Here is a 19442-nt window from a genome sequence, read left to right as displayed (position 1 = left end):
ATGGCTGATTTTCAGCCTCCCAGAGGTTTGACAAAAGCCTCTGCAGCCTCTGCAGGCCGAAAAATGGGCTCGTTTCATCCCTTCTAGGTACAGTTTTTGGCACAGGAGCCCCAAAAAGTTAGCCACCACTGCTCTGGATTCTAGATTTCTTCTCTCGTTCTACGGCAGGGTCTCTCACCCTTGGGGACTTCAAGAGGGGTGGGCTTCAACTCCCAGCATTGGGAGGTTCTAGGATTTGGAAAGACCCCGAAGGCAGGAGAAGAAGCAATGGATAGGAACTCCTACTTGAGCTGGGGGTGGTCTAGAAGACCTCCATGCTCTCGTCCAGGCCAATGATTGTAGAGGGATGAGGAAGGAAGGAAGGAAGGAAGGAAGGAAGGAAGGAAGGAAGGAAGGACAAAAGGGTGGGAGAGAGAAAGAAGGAAGGAGAAAAGAGAGGAAGAGACAGAAGAAGAAGGGAGGGAAAGAAGGAAAGGAAGGAGAACAGGTAGGGAGACAAGGAAGGAAGAAGAGAGAAGGAAGGAAGAAAAAGGATGGGAAAGAAGGAAGGAAAGGAAAAAGGGTGGGAGAGAAAGAAGGAAGGAAAAAGAGAGGAAGAGACAGAAGGATGGAGGGAGGGAAAGATGGAAAGGAAGGAGAAAAGAGAAGGAAGAGGAAGAAGAGAGGGAGAGGAAGAAGAGAGAGAGAAGGAAGGAAGGCAGGAAGGAAGGAAAGGGCAAGAGATGGGCAAGAGAAAGGGCAAGAGAAGGAAGGAAGGAAGGAAGGAAGGAAGGAAGGAAGGAAGGAAGGAAGGAAAAGGGGTGGGAGAGAAGGAAGGAAGGAAGGAAAAAAGGGTGGGAGAGAAAGAAGGAGAAATGGGTGGGAGAAAAAGAAGGAAGGAAAAAAAGAGAGGAAGAGACAGAAGGAAGGAGGGAGGGAAAGATGGAAAGGAAGGAGAAAAGGCAGGGAGAGGGAGAGAAGGAAGGAAGGAAAGGAAGGAAGGAAGGAAAGGGCAAGAGATGGAAATTTAATCAAGGAGAGAAGCAACCGAGAACTAAGGGGAAACTTCCTAACTGTGAGGACAATTAACCAGTGGAACTTCTGGCCACCAGGAATCATGGGCCCTCCTTCACCGGAGCTTTTGAAGAAGAGATTGGACCACCCTTTGTCTGGGATTGCATAGAGTCTCCTGCCTGAGCAGGGGGTTGGACTAGTTGACCTCTGAGGACCCTTCCAGCTCTGTTTATCCTGTTCCCAAGGCTGAGAAATCCCATTCTACAGCAGCATGGAGACACCCTTGGGCTTCTCTGGGCAGAGCAAACCGATGCTCACCGCTTGGGGTGCGGGGTGTCGGCAGAGCAGGCCAGTCTCAAGTCGTGTGTGTGTGTGGGTGATGTGTGTGTGTGTGTGTGTTGCATTGTGAAGCCATTTCCTTCTGCGGGGAGCTCAACACTTAAAAGGGCTCTTGAAATGATGGTTTATAAGCCTCTCTTGAAGTTCGAGAGTTGGTGAGGAGCCAGTTTCCCTCCTCCTTTTATCGGGCCGAGGGAAAAGCTCTCCAGGCCCCAGGATAACGTTTCAGGTGGGGCCGGCCTCCAACCTGACCTTCCCCCCCTGGGGGGCTTCACGGCCAGGCTAGGACCTCCTCGCCTTCTCCTTGGAGTTGGGCCTCCTTCCTTCCACCTTTCCCCAGCGGCAAATTCCAAGGTTGGCTAAGGGGAGAGAGAGAGAGAGAGAGAAAGAGGGAGAGAGAGAGAGAGAGAGAGAGAGAGAAAGGGAAAGAAAGAAAAGGAGAGGGAGGAAGGAGATGCAGAGAGAGAGAGAGAGAGAGATGGAGGGAGAGAGAGAAAAAAGTAGAGGGAGAGAGAAAGGGTGTGTGTGTGTGTGTGTGTGTGTGTGTGTGTGTGTGTGTAGAGGGAAGGAGTGGGGAGAGATGGAGAGAGAAAGGGAAAGAGAGAGAAGGAGAGGGGAGGGAGAGAGGGAAAGAGAGAGAAGAAAGGAAGAGAGAGGGGGAAAGAGAGGGAGAGAGAGAAAGAGAAAGAAAAGAAGAAGGAGGGAGGAGATGGAGAGAGAGAGAGAGAGAAAGATGGAGAGAGAGAGAGAAAAGTAGAGGGAGAGAGAAAGGATGTGTGTGTGTGTGTGTGTGTGTAGATGGAACGAGGGGGAGAGAGATGGAGAGAGAGAGAAAGGGAAAGAGAGAGAAGGAGAGGGGGAGGGAGAGAGGGAAAGAGAGAGAAGAAAGAAAGAGAGAGGGGGTAGAGAGAGAGAGAGGAGAAAGAGAGAAGAGGGAAAGAGTGAGTGAGAAAGGGAAAGAGAGAAAGAGAGAAAGGGAAAGAAAGAGAAGGAGAGGGAGGGAGGAGATGCAGAGAGAGAGAGAGAGAGAAAGAGAGAGAGAGAAAAAAAAGTAGAGGGAGAGAGAAAGGATGTGTGTGTGTGTGTGTGTGTGTGTGTGTGTAGAGGGAAGGAGGCGGAGAGAGATGGAGAGAGAGAGAAAGGAAAGAGAGAGAAGGAGAGGGGAGGGAGAGAGGGAAAGAGAGAGAAGAAAGAAAGAGAGGGAGAGAGGAGAAAGAGAGAAAGGGAAAGAGAGAGAGGAGAGAGAGAGGGAAAGAGGGAGTAAGGAAAGAAAGAGAAAGGGAAAGAGAGAGAGGGAGATAGGGAGAGAGAGGGAGGGAGGGAGGCTTTAAGCTGACCTCTTCCAAGGACACCTGGCTTCCTTCCTCCTTTCCCATCCAGGTGAGTCCAGGCTCAAGAGAAGCGTCCGTGGACACCTGCCTCTCTTGGGAAAGGTTGGCAATGCTACCCCCCCCCCCGCCCCCTTCTGTGGAAAGGTGAAAGAGAACCACAGCCACCCAAACGCCCTTGCCCTCATTCTCACATCCTCTTTGTGTGTGTGTGCGTGCCTATGTGTGTGTTGTTCCACTAAACGACGGGCAGAGGGCGGGTAGGAATTCCAGAGTCGCGCACCAGCCAGACGTCCAGGGATGGAAAGAGCGGTGAAGATGGGATCCGGGAAAGAGGACGCATCCGTGGGGAAGCCAAGAAGGGATTTATGGGTCATCGCGGTGTCGTTAAAAGTACAGGCAGTCCTCAAATTAGCGACTGCCGTCGAGCCCGACATTCCCGCTGTTAAGTGAGCGTTGCTCTCTCTCTCTCTCTCTCCTCGTCCTCCAACCCGTTACGGCTTTTCTCACTCTTAAGCGAATCGCTGCAACCGATAGGTCCGTAGCCCAGTCATTAAGCGAATCCGGCTCGACGGAAAAAGTTCGCCAAAAGGGAATCGCCACACACACACACACACGCGCGCGCGCGCACGCACACACAGACGCCCCAGGGATGTGTCGACCATCGTAAATCCGAAGCGGCGGCCGAGCATCTGCATTTCGGTGAACGCCATCGCCTTGGTGGAGAACGCTGCGAAAGTCGTAACGGCGGGGAGAAAAACCCATCGACGACGGTCGTAGAAGTCGCATCCTTCCGTGGCGTCGTAGCTTTGGATGGGCTGTTAAAATGAACCATCGTAAGTTGAGGACTAGGTGGAAAGAGCGTGCCGGTAACGTCTCCGTTTCTGTCTTCCCCCCTGCCCCCGATCCGCGCACGACAGGCCAAGACGGAGGAGCAAATCGCCACCGAAGAGGCCTGGTATGAGACGGAGAAAGTGTGGCTGGTTCACAAGGATGGCTTCTCCCTGGGTGAGTGAGGGGGTCTTCGAAGGGGGAGGTTGGGGCGCAGGTGGGGGGTCACCTGGGCGCTCTCAGCACCCCCTAGAGCGTTTCGTTTCGATTTTGGGTGGGGGGTCTCGGAGTGCTTTGCAAGGCGGGGGAGCGGGTGACGGGATGACATGAAAATAAAAAATAAAAAATACACAGAGCGGTGTTGGTTTTGCTTGAGACCCCGGAAGGGGCGGATTTTACTCCTCTCCCTGCTCCTCCTCCTCCTCTCACCAAACCCCCCTTCCTTCCAGCACTGATATTGTTACCTAGTTGAGTCATGAAACGTCTGCAAGAAAAATACCAAGCTCAGAGAGTATCAAGGACCCCACAGTCCCTTTCCTCCCCTCCCCTCCCCCTCCTCCTCCTCCTCCCCCTCCTCCTCCTTCTCCTCCTCCTTCTCTTCCTCCTCCTCCTCCTCCTCCTCCTTCTCCTCCTCCTCCTCCCCCCTCCTCCTCCTTCTCCTCCCCCTCCTCCCCCTCCTCCTCCTCCCCCCTCCTCCTCCTCCCCCTCCTCCTCCTTCTCCTCCTCCTCCTCCTCCCCCCTCCTCCTCCTTCTCCCCCTCCTTCTCCTCCTCCTCCTCCCCCTCCTCCCCCTCCCCCTCCCTCCTCCTCCTCCTCCTCCTCCTCCTCCTCCTCCCCCTCCTCCTCCTCCTCCTCCAACCCTTCTTTCTTTTAGCCCTGATGATGTTCCCTAATTGGGTCATGAAACGTCTGCAAGAAAACCACCCAACTCAGAGAGCACCGTGGACCCCAAAGTCCCTTCGCCACTCCTCCTCCTCCTCCTCCTCCTCCTCTTCCTCCTCCCCCTCTTCCTCCCTCCCTCCCCTGCAAAGCCCCCTCTCTCCTTACACTGGACCTTCTTGTTTTTCTTTGAAGACGTTTCACTGATCATTCAGGAAGCTTCTTCTGCTCTGACTGGACGGCGGGGAAAGGGAAGGATTTATCTACTCCTTGAAGACAGCGGGTCATTTGCGTTCCTCTGAATGTGACCAGATTCAGCACTTCCACCTGCCTTTTATAAGACAGCGTCCACTCTTTGGAAGACAGCAAAGGCCACCTTTTGGACAGAGAGGACCGCTGGTTTGAAAGTGGGGGTCCAAGAGGTCATCTATCTCCAAACCGGACAGCCCTCCCTCCACAGAGGGGGAGGGATAGGACATCATCTACATCCAGTCTACAACAGGGTCCTTTCAGCAGTTCCAAGAAGGCTCCACACCTGCATTTGCACCACTCAGGTGACCCTGAGGACACAGACGAACCTCCAAGTGGCCTCAAGGACCCTCTTAAAGGATGCAAATGACCAGCTGCCCGGAAGGAGCGTCAATCCTTCCCTTCCCCACCATTTGGTCAGAGTTGAAGAAGCTTCTGGGATGAGAAGCAAAACATCTCCAGAAGAAAAAAAACAAGAAGGTCCAGTTACTTCCTGAAAAAAAAATAAAAGGCACCTTTCGGACAACCGCAGGACTTGAGAATCTCACCTGGGGTGGCTCGGTGTCCGGCAAAGGCCCAAATCTTTTTTTTTCCCCTTAAAACAGGAATTTTATTAAAATATCGCACATTTTCCAACAAAAGCAAAGCAACTTTTAAAGGCAAACTTTTACAAGCGTTTCAATAATAAGAACGACAAGACTTGGCTTTTCTTTGGCTGTTTCTTTAGCATGGGGTGCTAGTTTTGGGGAGGGGTCTGTGTGCGGTTGGGGCCAGCAGGGGCCCCGTGGGTGAGCCAGAGGTGGGTGGGTGGGTCTGCCTGGCTGGTCTCTGGTGGGCTTCACGGCCCCTTTCTCTCCTCCCTGTGGCCTCCCCAGCGAGCCAGCTGAAGAGCGACGCTGCCAGCCTCTTACCGGAGGGAAAAGTCAAAGTGAAACTGGACTACGATGGGACCGTTCTGGAAGTGGACGAAGATGATATCGAAAAGGTAGGACGGAGGGGGAAGCAGATAACCATTAGACAGAGTTGGAAGGGACCTTGGAGGTCATCTAGTCCAGCCCGCTGCCCAAGCGGGAGATGCCACTCCGTTCCCTGACAGATGACTGTCCAGTCTCTTCTTGAAAGCCTCCAGGGATGAAGCTCCCACAACTTCCAAGGGCAACTTCTGTTCCATGGGTTGATTTTTCTCATTGTCAGAAAGTTTCTCCTTATTTCCAGGTTGAATCTCTCCTGGGTCATTTTTCCATCCATTATTCCTTATCTGGCCTTCGGGTGCCTTGGAGAATAGCTTGACCCTCTTCCTCCTTTCTGGGGCAGCCCCTCCCTCAAATACTGGAAGATGCTCTCCTGTCTCCCCTGATCCTTCTCTTCCCTGGACTAGCCAGGCCCAATTCCTGCAACCGTCCGTCGTATGTTTTAGCCTCCAGTCCCCTCATCAACCTAGTTGCTCTTCTCTGCTCTCTTTCTAGAGCCTCAACATCTGTTTTATAATGTGGTGACCAAAACTGGATGCAGGACTCCAGGTGTGGCCTTACTAAGGATAGATGGATGGATGGATGGATAGATATAGATAGAGACAAGACTAGCCAGGCCCAGATCCTGCAACCGTTCATCACAGGTTTTATCCTCCAGTCCCCTCATTCTCCTGGTTGCTCTTCTCTGCACTTTTTCTAGAGCCTCAACATCTGGTTTTATAGAGTGGTGACCAAAACTGGATGCAGGACTCTAGGTGTGGCCTTACTAAGGATAGGTAGGTAGGTAGGTAGGTAGCTACCTACCTAGATAGATAGGTAGACATGATATAGATGGATAGATAGACAGACAGAGATGAGAGATATATATAGAAAGAGAGAGTGAAAAGAGAGACAGAGATAGAGAGAGACAGACAGATGAGAGACACAGACAGACAGACAGATGAGAGAGAAAGAGAGAGAGGGAGAGAGAGAGAGACAGACAGATAGATGTGAGAGGGAGAGAGAGGGAGAGAGAAAAGAGAGACAGACAGACAGACAGACAGACAAACTAGCCAACCCAACCCAGTCCCTGTAACCGTCCGTCGTATGTTTCAGCCTCCAGTCCCCTCATCCTCCCGGTTGCTCTTCTCTGCACTTTTTCCCAAATCTTATAAAATTGTTTTGTCTTCTTGTTCTCTGATTTCAAATGTCAGTTTACTCATTTCAGCACATTCCAATATTTTCTTAATAACTTCCTCCTGCGTTGGTATTTTCTGATTTTTTCCCATTGTTAGCAAAATACAATCCCAGCCGCCGTTAACACATTTACAATCCAATATTTCAATTCCCTACTGTGTATTTCAGGTAAAATTCCCAATAAAAAATATCTCCGTTTTCAAGTCTGGGTGTCCCTTTGTCATTTTTTTCCGAACCACGTGTGGATTTTAGTCCAGTATCTTTGACTAACCTCTGTTTTTTTAAATCCCTCCTTCAAATCTCTGTTCGATTCAGGCCAACCCTCCGTCCTGCGACCGCTTGGAGGATCTGGCCAATCTGGTCTACCTCAACGAGTCCAGCGTCCTTCACACCCTCCGCCAGCGCTACGGCGGAAACCTCATCCACACCTACGCCGGCCCCAACCTGGTGGTCATCAACCCTCTCAGCTCTCCATCCATGTACTCCGAGAAGGTAGGGTTTGCAGAGGACGTAGGGCCGGTGGTCCTCAAATTACGACCACCGTGGAGCCCGCCCCCCAAGCGTCCGTTGCTAAGCGAGACAGTTGTTAAAAGTGAGCTTTGCCCTGTGTTACGACCGTTTTCTTGTCCTCGTTGCTCAGGGAATCCCTGCAGCTGTCAAGTTAGCCGCACGGTCTTTAAGTGGGTTATGTGTCTCAGAGTTGACTCGCTGTCCGTCAGGGATCCAGCATTCACCCCCGTTTAAATCATGAGTCTTTAGCCGGTTCTTTCAGACAGCTTAAAGATGATTAATTGGCTCTATTATTGCCTTTTCCATTCCAAATTTTTAGTAAGGAGAGAAACAAACACATCAGAATAGAATTTTAACTTAATAGAACGAAGTATGCATATATTAATGTATAATTGCTGTCATATTTGTATGTAAAGATGATGACCCGGAAATACGTGGTCCACTAAAAAGAGATTTTTGTTTTTAATGTGAAAAACTGAATAAAGTTTGTTTAAAAAAAAAAGAAAAAGAAGATTTATTGGCAGTTAACATGCCCGGCACTGCCTGGGTGTAGCCGACTCTGAGACACGTCATTCACTGTCACCCTTGACCCTGGTTTTCCCCTCCCCCCCCTTATCATAATTCATATCCTCCAATGGGACACCTCCATAGCCCAGAGTCATCCGTCGGGTTCTCCCGTTGGGATTTTCGCACGGCAGAAACTTCGGTCACCTAGTTAACTTCTCTTTCCAAACATTTATGGAATGCAGTTTGGGTTTCCAAGCCGCGCGCACGGCTCCCTTTCCGTTGGCAACTCTAAAAAAGACCGGAGAAATATTTTGTGAGTTGACCTCTATGGAAGTCGCGGGTCGGGAGGTCGCCAGAGGGGGGGGTCACGTGACCCCTCCTTCTGTGGCCAAGCGTCTAAATTTTGACCGCACGGCTGCGGCCACCTGCGTGAAATCCCACAGTCCAGACGTCGGCCTTGCTGTCCCTTCGGGTGGCCGTGAAACGAACGGCCGTAAGTCGAGGACCACCCCCCACCCCCCCCCCCGCCCTAAAGCCAGCTCCTCTCTCCCCAGGTAATGCACATGTTTAAGGGGGGCCGGAAGGAGGACACCTCCCCGCACGTTTATGCCCTGGCCCAGGCGGCCTACCGGGCCATGCTGATGAGCCGCCAGGACCAGTCGGTCGTCTTCCTGGGCAGCAGCGGAAGCGGGAAGAGCAGCAACTGCCAGCACCTGGTCCAGTACCTGGCCACCATCGCCGGCAGCTCCGGGAAGGTCTTCTCAGGTGGGTCGCAGGAGGAGGGCGGGAAGGGGGATCCCCCAGCGGGGTTGGGGATCTGGAGGAGCCCAGCTGGGAAGGACGGGAGCTGCGTTGCAGTGCGCTTGTCTCTGCCTGTCTGTCTGCCTTCCTTCCTTCCTTTCTTTCTTTTGCCTTCCTTCCTTCCTTCCTTCCTTCCTTCCACCCTCCCTCCCTCCCTTCCTCCCTCTCTCCCTGTCTTCCTTCCTTCCTTCCTTCCTTCCTTCCCTCCTTCCTTCCTCTCCCTTCCTTCCTTCCTTCCTTCCTTCCTTTTCCTTCCTTCCTCACTCCCCCTTGCTTCCTTCCTTTCTTCCTTCTTCTTGCCTTCCTCCCTTCCTTCCTGTCTCCCTTCTTTCCTCCCTCTCCCCCTCTCCTCTCCTCTGCCTTCCCCCTCCCTCCCTCCCTTCCTTTTCCTTCCTTCCTCACTCCCCCTTGCTTCCTTCCTTTGTTCCTTCTTCCTCCCTCCCTCCCTTCCTTCCTTCCTCCCCCTTCCTTCCTTTTCCTTCCTTTCTTTTCCTTCCTTCCTTCCTCCCTCCCTCCCTCCCTCCCTTCCTTCCTTCCTTTTCCTTCCTTCCTCACTCCCCCTTGCTTCCTTCCTTTGTTCCTTCTTCCTGCCTTCCTTCCTGTCTCCCTTCTTTCCTCCCTCTCTCCCTCTCCTCTCCCCAGCCTTCCCCTCCCTTTCCTTCCTTCCTTTTCCTCCCTCCCTCCCTCCCTCCCCCTTCTCTCTTCCTGTTGTGCAACCTGGTGTCTCTTCAGAACGGGAAGGAGGTGTCACTGCCAAAGAAGACCTGCGCACGAAACAGCGCAACTTTCCAGGCGGTGACACCCCTCACCCCCCCGCTGCCTTTGGACCCTTGTGTGTGCGCTCTGTGCATCTGGATCGACTGGCGGTCCTCCCGCATCCCTCTCGAGGCGCCACCTTGGCCGCTTGCGGGGGGACTTCAACTCCCAGAATCCCCCAGCCAGGAGGAATCCTGGGAGTTGAAGTCTCCAAGTCTTTAAAAAGTAACCCAAGTCGGACGCCCCTTTTACTCCAGACTCCCAGCCAGGCCCAGTGGGGATGGGAGCGCGCTCTGGGACAGACACACACACACGCACATGCGCACGCGCACTAACCCCACCGCCTCGGTCCTCTTCTTATGGCAGTGGAGAAGTGGCAGGCCCTCTACACCATCCTGGAAGCGTTTGGGAACAGCAGCACCAGCCTGAACAGCAACGCCACCCGGTTCTCCCAGATTATCTCGCTGGACTTCGACCAGGCTGGCCAGGTGGCATCGGCCTCCGTGCAGGTGACCCCTTGGGGGGGCGGGGGGGGGCGGTGTTGTTGTGTCTTTTCCCATAAGCCCCTCGTCTCTCTTTCCCACCGCTCCTTTCTAGGCGCCGAGAACGACAGCGCGGGGAGTTCTCGATTTACGGCCCAAAACGGAACTGCACGTTTATGTTGCTAAGGGAGACAGTCGCCACAGGAGTTTTGTCACATTGAACAACCTTTTTTTTGGGGGGGGGGCCACGGTGGTGAAGTGAGTCATTGCCATTGTTAAGTGAGTCGCACCGTCGTTAAGTGAATCCGGCTTCCCCATCGACTATGCTTGTCGGACAGTCGCAAAAAGGGAATTCAATGGCTCGCGGATACTGCAAGTGTCATAAGTATGAATCACCGGCCAAGCGTCTGAATTTTGATTACGGGACGATGCTGTAATGGTCGTAAATCCAGTCCTCTTAAAGCAGTCTGGCGGGGATTCTGGGAGTGGAAGTCCTCCTCTTAAAGGATGCTGGCTGGGGGATTCTGGGAGCGGAAGTCCTCCCTCTTAAAGGATACTGGCTGGGGATTCTGGGAGTGGAAGCCCTCCCCTCTTAAAGCAGGCTGGCTGGGGATTCTGGGAGTGGAAGCCCTCCCCTCTTAAAGCAGGCCGGCTGGGGGATTTTGGGAGTGGAAGCCCTCCCTCTTAAAGGATACTGGCTGGGGATTCTGGGAGTGGAAGCCCTCCTCTTAAAGGATACTGGCTGGGGGATTCTGGGAGTGGAAGTCCTCCCTCTTAAAGCATCCAGGCTGGGGGATTCTGGGAGTGGAAGCCCTCCTCTTAAAGCAGGCCGGCTGGGGGATTTTGGGAGTGGAAGCCCTCCCCTCTTAAAGGATACTGGCTGGGGGATTCTGGGAGTGGAAGCCCTCCTCTTAAAGCAGGCTGGCTGGGGATTCTGGGAGTGGAAGCCCTCCTCTTAAAGCATCCAGGCTGGGGATTCTGGGAGTGGAAGCCCTCCTCTTAAAGCAGGCCGGCTGGGGGATTTTGGGAGTGGAAGCCCTCCTCTTAAAGGATACTGGCTGGGGATTCTGGGAGTGGAAGCCCTCCCTCTTAAAGCAGGCTGGCTGGGGGATTCTGGGAGTGGAAGCCCACCCTCTTAAAGCAGGCTGGCTGGGGGATTCTGGGAGTGGAAGCCCTCCCTCTTAAAGCAGGCTGGCTGGGGGATTCTGGGAGTGGAAGCCCTCCTCTTAAAGCAGGCTGGCTGGGGGATTTTGGGAGTGGAAGCCTCCCTCTTAAAGCAGGCTGGCTGGGGGATTCTGGGAGTGGAAGCCCTCCTCTTAAAGCAGGCTGGCTGGGGGATTCTGGGAGTGGAAGCCCACCCTCTTAAAGCAGGCTGGCTGGGGGATTCTGGGAGTGGAAGCCCTCCCCTCTTAAAGCAGGCTGGCTGGGGGATTCTGGGAGTGGAAGCCCTCCTCTTAAAGCAGGCTGGCTGGGGATTCTGGGAGTGGAAGCCCTCCTCTTAAAGCAGGCTGGCTGGGGGATTCTGGGAGTGGAAGCCCTCCCTCTTAAAGCAGGCTGGCTGGGGGATTCTGGGAGTGGAAGACCTCCCCTCTTAAAGCAGGCTGGCTGGGGGATTCTGGGAGTGGAAGACCTCCCTCTTAAAGCAGGCTGGCTGGGGGATTCTGGGAGTGGAAGACCTCCTCTTAAAGCAGGCTGGCTGGGGGATTCTGGGAGTGGAAGTCCTCCCCTCTTAAAGGATGCTGGCTGGGGATTCTGGGAGTGGAAGCCCTCCCCTCTTAAAGCAGGCTGGCTGGGGATTCTGGGAGTGGAAGACCTCCCTCTTAAAGCAGTCTGGCAGGGGTATTCTGGGAGTGGAAGACCTCCTCTTAAAGCAGGCTGGCTGGGGGATTCTGGGAGCGGAAGTCCTCCCTCTTAAAGGATACTGGCTGGGGATTCTGGGAGCGGAAGTCCTCCCTCTTAAAGGATGCTGGCTGGGGATTCTGGGAGTGGAAGCCCTCCCCTCTTAAAGCAGGCCGGCTGGGGATTTTGGGAGTGGAAGCCCTCCCCTCTTAAAGGATACTGGCTGGGGATTCTGGGAGTGGAAGCCCTCCCTCTTAAAGCAGGCTGGCTGGGGATTCTGGGAGTGGAAGCCCTCCCCTCTTAAAGCAGGCTGGCTGGGGGATTCTGGGAGTGGAAGTCCTCCCTCTTAAAGCATCCAGGCTGGGGATTCTGGGAGTGGAAGCCCTCCTCTTAAAGCAGGCCGGCTGGGGGATTTTGGGAGTGGAAGCCCTCCTCTTAAAGGATACTGGCTGGGGATTCTGGGAGTGGAAGCCCTCCTCTTAAAGCAGGCTGGCTGGGGATTCTGGGAGTGGAAGCCCTCCCCTCTTAAAGCAGGCTGGCTGGGGGATTCTGGGAGTGGAAGTCCTCCTCTTAAAGCATCCAGGCTGGGGGATTCTGGGAGTGGAAGCCCTCCCCTCTTAAAGCAGGCCGGCTGGGGGATTTTGGGAGTGGAAGCCCTCCCCTCTTAAAGGATACTGGCTGGGGGATTCTGGGAGTGGAAGCCCTCCTCTTAAAGCAGGCTGGCTGGGGGATTCTGGGAGTGGAAGCCCTCCCCTCTTAAAGCAGGCTGGCTGGGGATTCTGGGAGTGGAAGTCCTCCCCTCTTAAAGCAGGCCGGCTGGGGGATTTTGGGAGTGGAAGCCCTCCTCTTAAAGGATACTGGCTGGGGATTCTGGGAGTGGAAGCCCTCCCCTCTTAAAGCAGGCTGGCTGGGGATTCTGGGAGTGGAAGCCCACCCTCTTAAAGCAGGCTGGCTGGGGATTCTGGGAGTGGAAGCCCTCCTCTTAAAGCAGGCTGGCTGGGGATTCTGGGAGTGGAAGCCCTCCTCTTAAATCAGCCTGGCTGGGGGATTCTGGGAGTGGAAGCCCACCCCTCTTAAAGTGGCCACACTTGTATGGTTGAGGCTGTCTGGCCCCTGGTTGAGGCTTGTCCGGCGATGCCACCAAGGACAGAACTTGCACCTCCTACATCCTGGAGTGCGGAAACCCTTGACCAACTCAAGAGAGTCACTCCCACCCTCCAAAGCTGGGGAGAAACCCAAGCGATCTGTCCTTAGAGGCTCCTGCTGCCACGAGGGGTGCCCAGGCCAAACCCCCTTTTCCCCAATTCCTTTCCTCAGACCATGTTGCTGGAGAAACTGAGGGTGGCGAAGCGTCCGTCCAACGAGTCGACCTTCAACGTGTTCTACTATCTCCTGGCCTGTCCGGACAACGCCTTACGGTAAGGTGACCCTCAAACTCTCCAAGATCTTTTGAGGAGGCCTCAAAAACCGGGTGCTATGACAGGAACGTGGGGGGGGGGGAAGGAGGGGCCTTCAGGGTTGCCCTGTTTGCATCTGGGCTGCTTCCATGCCTGCCGGAAGGGACGTCCACCTTCATAGGTTGCCCACGGTGTGGGATATGAGGGCCAGTGGATCTCGGGGGGAAGATTCGGCGCAGCATCCGCCAAAAAACGCCAATGCAATCCTAAATTGCATTCACAGAGGGATACAATCGAGATCAAAGGAGGTACTAATATCACTCTATGAAGCCTTAGTAAGAGCCACACCTGGAATCCTGCATCCAGTTTTGGTCACCACATTATAAAAAAGGTGTTGAGACTCTGGAAAGAGGGCAGAGAAGAGCAACCAGGATGATGAGCGGACCCGAGACTAAAACATGCGATGAACAGTTGCAGGAACTGGGCCTGGCTAGTCTAGTCAGTCTGTCTGTCTGTCTGTCTGCCTACCTATTGTCTGTGTCTCTGTCTGTCTGTCTATCATCTATCATCTCTATCTATCTATCTATCTATCTATCTCTCTATCTATCTATCTATCTATCTATCTATCTATCTATCTATCATCTTAGCTGTATCATCTATTTATCTATCTCTTTCTCTATCTCTTTCTCTTTATCTCTCTCTCTCTCTCTCTCTCTGTATCATCTATCTATCTCTTTCTCTTATCATATCTATCTATCTATCTATCTATCTATCTATCTATCTATCTGTCTCTCTGTCTGTCTGTCTATCTATCCTATTTATCTATCATCTCTCTCTCTCTCTCTCTCATCTGTGTCTTTGTCTATCTATCTGTCTAGTCTAGTCTAGGGAAGAGAAAGACCAGGGGAGACAGGAGAGCAGCCTTCCAATATTTGAGGGGCTGCCCCAGAGAGGAGGAAGGGGGGTCAAGCTATTTTCTCTAAAGCCCCCGAAGGCCAGACAAGGAATAATGGATGGAAACTGACCCAGGAGACATTCAACCTGGAAATGAGGAGGAATTTTCTGTCAGTGACAACAATCGACCGATGGAACAGAAGTTGCCTTCAGAAGTTGTGGGAGCTTCATCACTGGAGGCTTTCAAGAAGAGTTTGGACTGCCATCTGTCAGAAATGGTGTAGGGTCTCCCGCTTGGGCAGGGGGTTGGAGTAGATGACCTCCAAGGTCCCTTCCAACTCTGATTATCTGTTATCTGTTAACCTGTTCCTTCTGGTGACATCCTCTCCCTCCATCCTCTCTTTGCAGGACCGAGTTGCACTTCAACCACCTGGCTGAGAACAACGTCTTTGGCATCGTGCCGCTGTCCAAGGTACCCGGGGCTGTTTGGAAGGGTGGTCTTTTGCCTGGACCGCTCAGGAGCAGGACAAGACCTGAGATTGATGTTGGCCAATATCTAAGAAGCCTAAAAGTCTGCGGAGATTCTCCAGTCATCCAGGTCACAGTTGTCCAAAGGTTCTTTTTTTTTTTTTCACGAGGCAACTCGACTTCCTGTTTTTTTTTTCTTTTGAAGAGGTTTCGCTTCTTATATAAGAAGGTTCTTCAGCTCTGACCAGATGGAGGGGAAGGGAAGGATTGAAACTCCTTGCAGGCAGCTGGTCAGTTGCATCCTTTTTAGAGGGTCGTCGAGGCCACTTGGAGGTTTGTCTGTGTCCTCAAGGTCTTTTGAAGAGGTTTCGCTTCTCATCCAAGGAGCTTCTTCAGCTCTGACTGGAGATGTGGGGAAACGGAAGGACGGATACTCCTTGCAGACAGCTGGTCATTTGCAGCCTTTTTAGAGGGTCGTTGAGGCCACTTGGAGGTTTTTCTGTGTCCTCGGGGGTCACCTGAGTGGCGCAAATGGGTGTGGAACTGCTGGAAGGACTGCGTTGTAGATTGGAGACAGGTGAGGTTGTATCCCTCTTCTTTTCACAGAAGACTCCCCACCCATTTGCACCACTCAGGTGACCCTGAGAAGACACAGACAAACCTCCAAGCGGCCTCAGCGACCCCCTAAAAAGGATGCAAAGAACTACCTTTGTCCGCAAGGACTATAAATCCTTCTTTTTCTCCGCCATTCGGTCAGAAACCTCTCGGATGAGAAGCAGGACATTTTCAAAGAAAACCAGAAAGTCCAACGGCCTCCTGAAAAAAAATAAATCACCTTTGGGACAACCACAACCTGAACGATGGAGACTCTCTACAGACATTTAGCTACGGAAATTGGGATGAACTTTCTTGGAAGGGTGGTGGGAAAAGGAACGAATTTCCAGAGGAAAATTGCAGACTACGGGAAAGTGCAGATTCAGGTGACCCTGAGAAGACACAGATAAACACCCAAAGTGGCCCCAATGACCCTCTCAAAAGGATGCAAATGACCAGCTTGGTCTGCAAGGAGTAGAAATCCTTCCCCACCCCATCCAGTCAGAACTGAAGAAGCTTCTTGGATGGGAAGCGAAACGTCCTCAAAACCAGAAAGTCCAGTGGCCTCCTGAAAAAAAACAAAAACGCACCTTTGGGACGATCTTGTCTGCTGAATCCGTGTCTTCTTCCCCCACCAAAAAACGATACCAACTGGCCTCTCTGCTGGAACAAAATCAGCACCGAATGAGCCGGCTCGCTCTGCGTTGCCGAGTTAAGTTCTCTTTCCACCACCCCCGTGTCTAAAAGGGGTTTACGCCAAGTTTTAATTAAAGGCTTATCGGCTTTTTTTTCCATATCCCCGCCGGGAGAAGGGATTGGACGGAGATCTCCCGGCCTAACCTGGCTCTAGCGGAGTAACCCTCTTGGCATCCTTGCAGGCGGCGCTACCCATAAAAGGCTGGTGGCGTTGTTGTTTTTTACAATAGTCTTCCTGATTTTTTTTATTTTTTTAAAATTTCTTCCTTCTCTTTGGCTGCAGCCGGAGGAAAAACAGAAAGCGGCCCAGCAGTTCAGCAAACTGCAAGCAGCCATGAAGGTGATGGGCATCTCCGGCGAAGAGCAGAAGGCCTTCTGGCTCGTCCTGGGAGCCATTTGCCACCTGGGGGCGGCTGGAGCCACCAAAGGTACGTGGGTGGGTGGGTGGGTGGGGGGGGAAATGACACCCACGTAGCGTTTTAGCAACCACCCCACGAGGCTCGGAGACTGACCCTTCACCCTCCTCCTGCACCCGAGTTATAGATCTGGAAAGATCTGGAAAGAGTGCAGAGAAGAACAACCGAGAGGTTTGGAGGCTAAAACGTAACGACGGAGGGTGGCAGGAACTGGGCATGGTTACTCTGGGGGTGAGCAACGGATGGAAACTAAGCCATAGAATAGAAATTAGATTAGATTAGAATAGAATAGAATAGAATAGAATAGAATAGAATAGAATAGAATAGAATAGAACAGAACAGAATTCTTTATTGGCCAAGTGTGATTGGACACACAAGGAATTTGTCTTTCGTGCAAATGCTCTCGGTGTACATAAAAGAAAAATTCATTCGTCAAGAGTCAAGAATCATCAGGTCCAACACTTAATAATAGTCATAGGATACAATAAAAATAGAATAGAGTAAGAATAGAATAGAGTAAGAATAGAATAGAATAAGAATAGAATAGAATAGAATAGAATAGAAACAGGAGTAGAATAGAATAAAAACAGAATAGAATAGAATAGAATAGAATTCTTTATTGGCCAAGTGTGATTGGACACACAAGGAATTTGTCTTAGTGCAAATGCTCTCAATGGACATGAAAGAAAAGAGACATTTTGTCAAAAGTCAAGAATTATCAGGAACGACAGTAATAGTCACAGGGCACAATAAGCCATCAAATCATACTAGGAAACAGTTGATATAAATCGTTAGGATACAAGCGACAAAGTTACACTCATACAGTCACAAGTGGGAGGGGATGGGCGATAAGGAGTGATGAGAAGATTAAGAGTGATAGTAATGCAGACTTTGTAAATAATTGGACAGTGTTGTGGGAATTATTTGTTTAGCAGAGTGATGGCATTCGGGGAAAAAACTGTCCTTGTGTCTAGTTGTTCAGGTATGCAGGGCTCTATAGCGTCGTTTTGAGGGTAGGAGTTGGAACAGTTTATGTCTGGCATGTGAGGGGTGTGTAGATATTTTCACAGCCCTCTTTTTGACTCATGCAGGATACAGTCCTCAGTGGAAGGGAGGTTGTTAGCAATTGCTATTTTCTGCAGTCCTAATTCCTCTCTGGAGTCTGCGTCTGTCCTGTTGGGTTGCAGAACCAAACCAGACAGTTCTAGAGGTGCAGATGACAGACTCCATCCTTCCTCTGTAGAACTGGATCAGCAGCTCCTTTTGGGCAGTTTGAGGTTCCTGAGTTGGCGCAGAAAGAACATTCTCTGTTGGGCTTTTTGGATGACGTTTTCGATGTTTAGGTGTCCATTTTAGGTCATGTGATATAGTAGAACCTAGAAATGTGAAGGTCTCTACTGTCGATACTGTGTTGTCTAGTATTGTAAGAGGTGGTAGCATGGGAGAGAAGCAATCTGGAACCAAGGAGAAATTTCCTGACATTGAGAACATTAACCACTGGAACTACTTGCCACCAGGAGTTGTGGGTGCTCGATCACTGGAGGTTTTTAAGAAGAGATTAGACTGCCACTTGTCTAGAATGCTGTAGGGTGTCCTGCCTGAGCACAGGGTTGGACTAGAAGATCTCCAAGGTCTTTCCCAACTCTGTTTCCCCCTTCCCCCCACAGTTGTTTAATGATCCCGTAATCCCTTGCGGGGCGGAGACTGAGCAATTGAATAGAGTTTTGAGTGTTTACTGGCCGGATGCCCTTCCTATCTCTAATGCGGAGTTTTGTTCGGCAGATCTATTCTCATGGTGCCCAGAGAAATATCAGCCTCTACCTAGGATCGAACTCACAGCTTCCCAATTGTGAGGCGAGAGCTCCAACTCTTGTTATGCTGCTAATTCATTAATTAACCGATCGGTGGGGGTCGTGGCAGGTTTTTAAGAAGAAACTGGACCGTCCCTTGTCTGGAAGGGTATAGGGCAATGGCGGCTAACGGTTTCAGGCTAAAAATTTTGTGCATGCTTGCGCTTGTGTGCCGGCACCCAGAAAGCAATGCGTGTGCCCCCCAACCCCTGCACATACACACACAATTCCTCCCACCCTCTTACCTGAGGTGTGCTTCATAGCTGATTTTCGGGCGTTTGAGGCCTTTTTTCCACCTCCCAAAACCCCGGCAGGCTTTGCAGGATGAATCATAGGCCCGTTTTCGTCACTTCCTGTAAGTGACGGAAACGGGCCTGTGATTCATCCTGCAAAGAGGATTTTTTTCAAGCCTCTGGGAGGAGGTAAAAAAGGCCTCAAAGGGCCCAAAATTAATCCGGGAGACGTGCGCATGCGCAGTGAGGTAACTTGGCCTGCGGCTCGTGTGCCGGCACAAATGACTCTGTGTGCCACCTGCGGCACGCGTGCCATAGGTTCGCCATCATGGGTATAGGGTCTCCTGCTTGAGCAGGGGGTTGGACTACATGACCTCCCAGGTCCCTTCCAGCCCTAGGTTTCTATTTGGGCCACATCCTTCCCTTTCAAGAAAAGCCCAGCTTCTGTCTCCAAGTCGAAAAGAGGGACGATCCCTCATTGCTAAGAGACCCCTGCGGTAGAATAACACTAACACACATGCGTGCGCACACACACACAAACACACAAACACATGCACAACTAGACCATCTGGAATTATCCACAACCTGCTTTGGCTGGTTTCTGCTTATCTCATTTATTTGAAGCGATTTTCTCTGGGGTTCTTTCTTTCTTTCTTTCTTTCTTTCTTTCTTTCTTTCTTTCTTTCTTTCTTTCTTTCTTTCTTTCTTTCTTTCTTTCTTTCTTTCTTTCTTTCTGTTTTTAAACTTAAAAAATCTTCCAAAATAGGTCAGGGGAAGTTGGAAATAATCCCTGGACTGGTTTGGATTTTAAAAGGAGGCAGGGAACACTGGAAAAGAAAGGAAACCCCAAGGCCCAGTTCCAAAAACGAGTTTTTTGAAAGGAGAAAAGGCCCTGAGCTTTGAATCCCCTGAATGGTTTGGAGCAGGATTTCTCCTCCTTGGAAAAAAAAAACCAAGAGGGGTGGACTTCCACTCCCAGAATTCCCCAGGTTTAACAGAGTAACAGAATTGGAAAGGGCCTTGGAGGCCATCTAGTCCAGCCCCCTGCCCGAGCAGGGGACCCGACACCATTTCTGACAGACGGCAGTCCAGTCTCTTCTTGAAAGCTTCCAGGGATGAAGCTCCCACAACTTCTGAAGGAAACTTCTGTTCCCTGTGTTGATGGTTCTCACTGTCAGAAAATTCCTCCTTGTTTCCAGGTTGAATCTCTCCTTGGTCAGTTTCCATCCATTCT

The 19442-nt window shown here is 51.6% G+C and overlaps 1 protein-coding gene across 1 annotated transcript in view; it reads left to right on the top strand.

The window, feature by feature from the left end:
* Positions 1–19442, top strand: part of MYO18A (myosin XVIIIA) — a 181852-nt gene that overhangs the window by 55731 nt on the left and 106679 nt on the right. Inside the window, 8 exon segments of the mRNA XM_087924151.1 lie at positions 3581–3668; positions 5494–5603; positions 7081–7257; positions 8337–8547; positions 9706–9848; positions 12978–13078; positions 14360–14423; positions 15993–16137. Of these exon segments, the coding sequence (XP_087780277.1) occupies positions 3581–3668; positions 5494–5603; positions 7081–7257; positions 8337–8547; positions 9706–9848; positions 12978–13078; positions 14360–14423; positions 15993–16137 (1039 nt within the window).

The sequence above is a fragment of the Pseudonaja textilis genome, chromosome 1, assembly GCF_049901715.1.
Source record: "Pseudonaja textilis isolate UNSWEBS1 chromosome 1, rPseTex1.2, whole genome shotgun sequence".
Classification (NCBI taxonomy): domain Eukaryota; kingdom Metazoa; phylum Chordata; class Lepidosauria; order Squamata; family Elapidae; genus Pseudonaja; species Pseudonaja textilis.
Note: the sequence above shows the minus strand (reverse complement) of the source record. Positions and strands in the feature narration are given on the sequence as shown.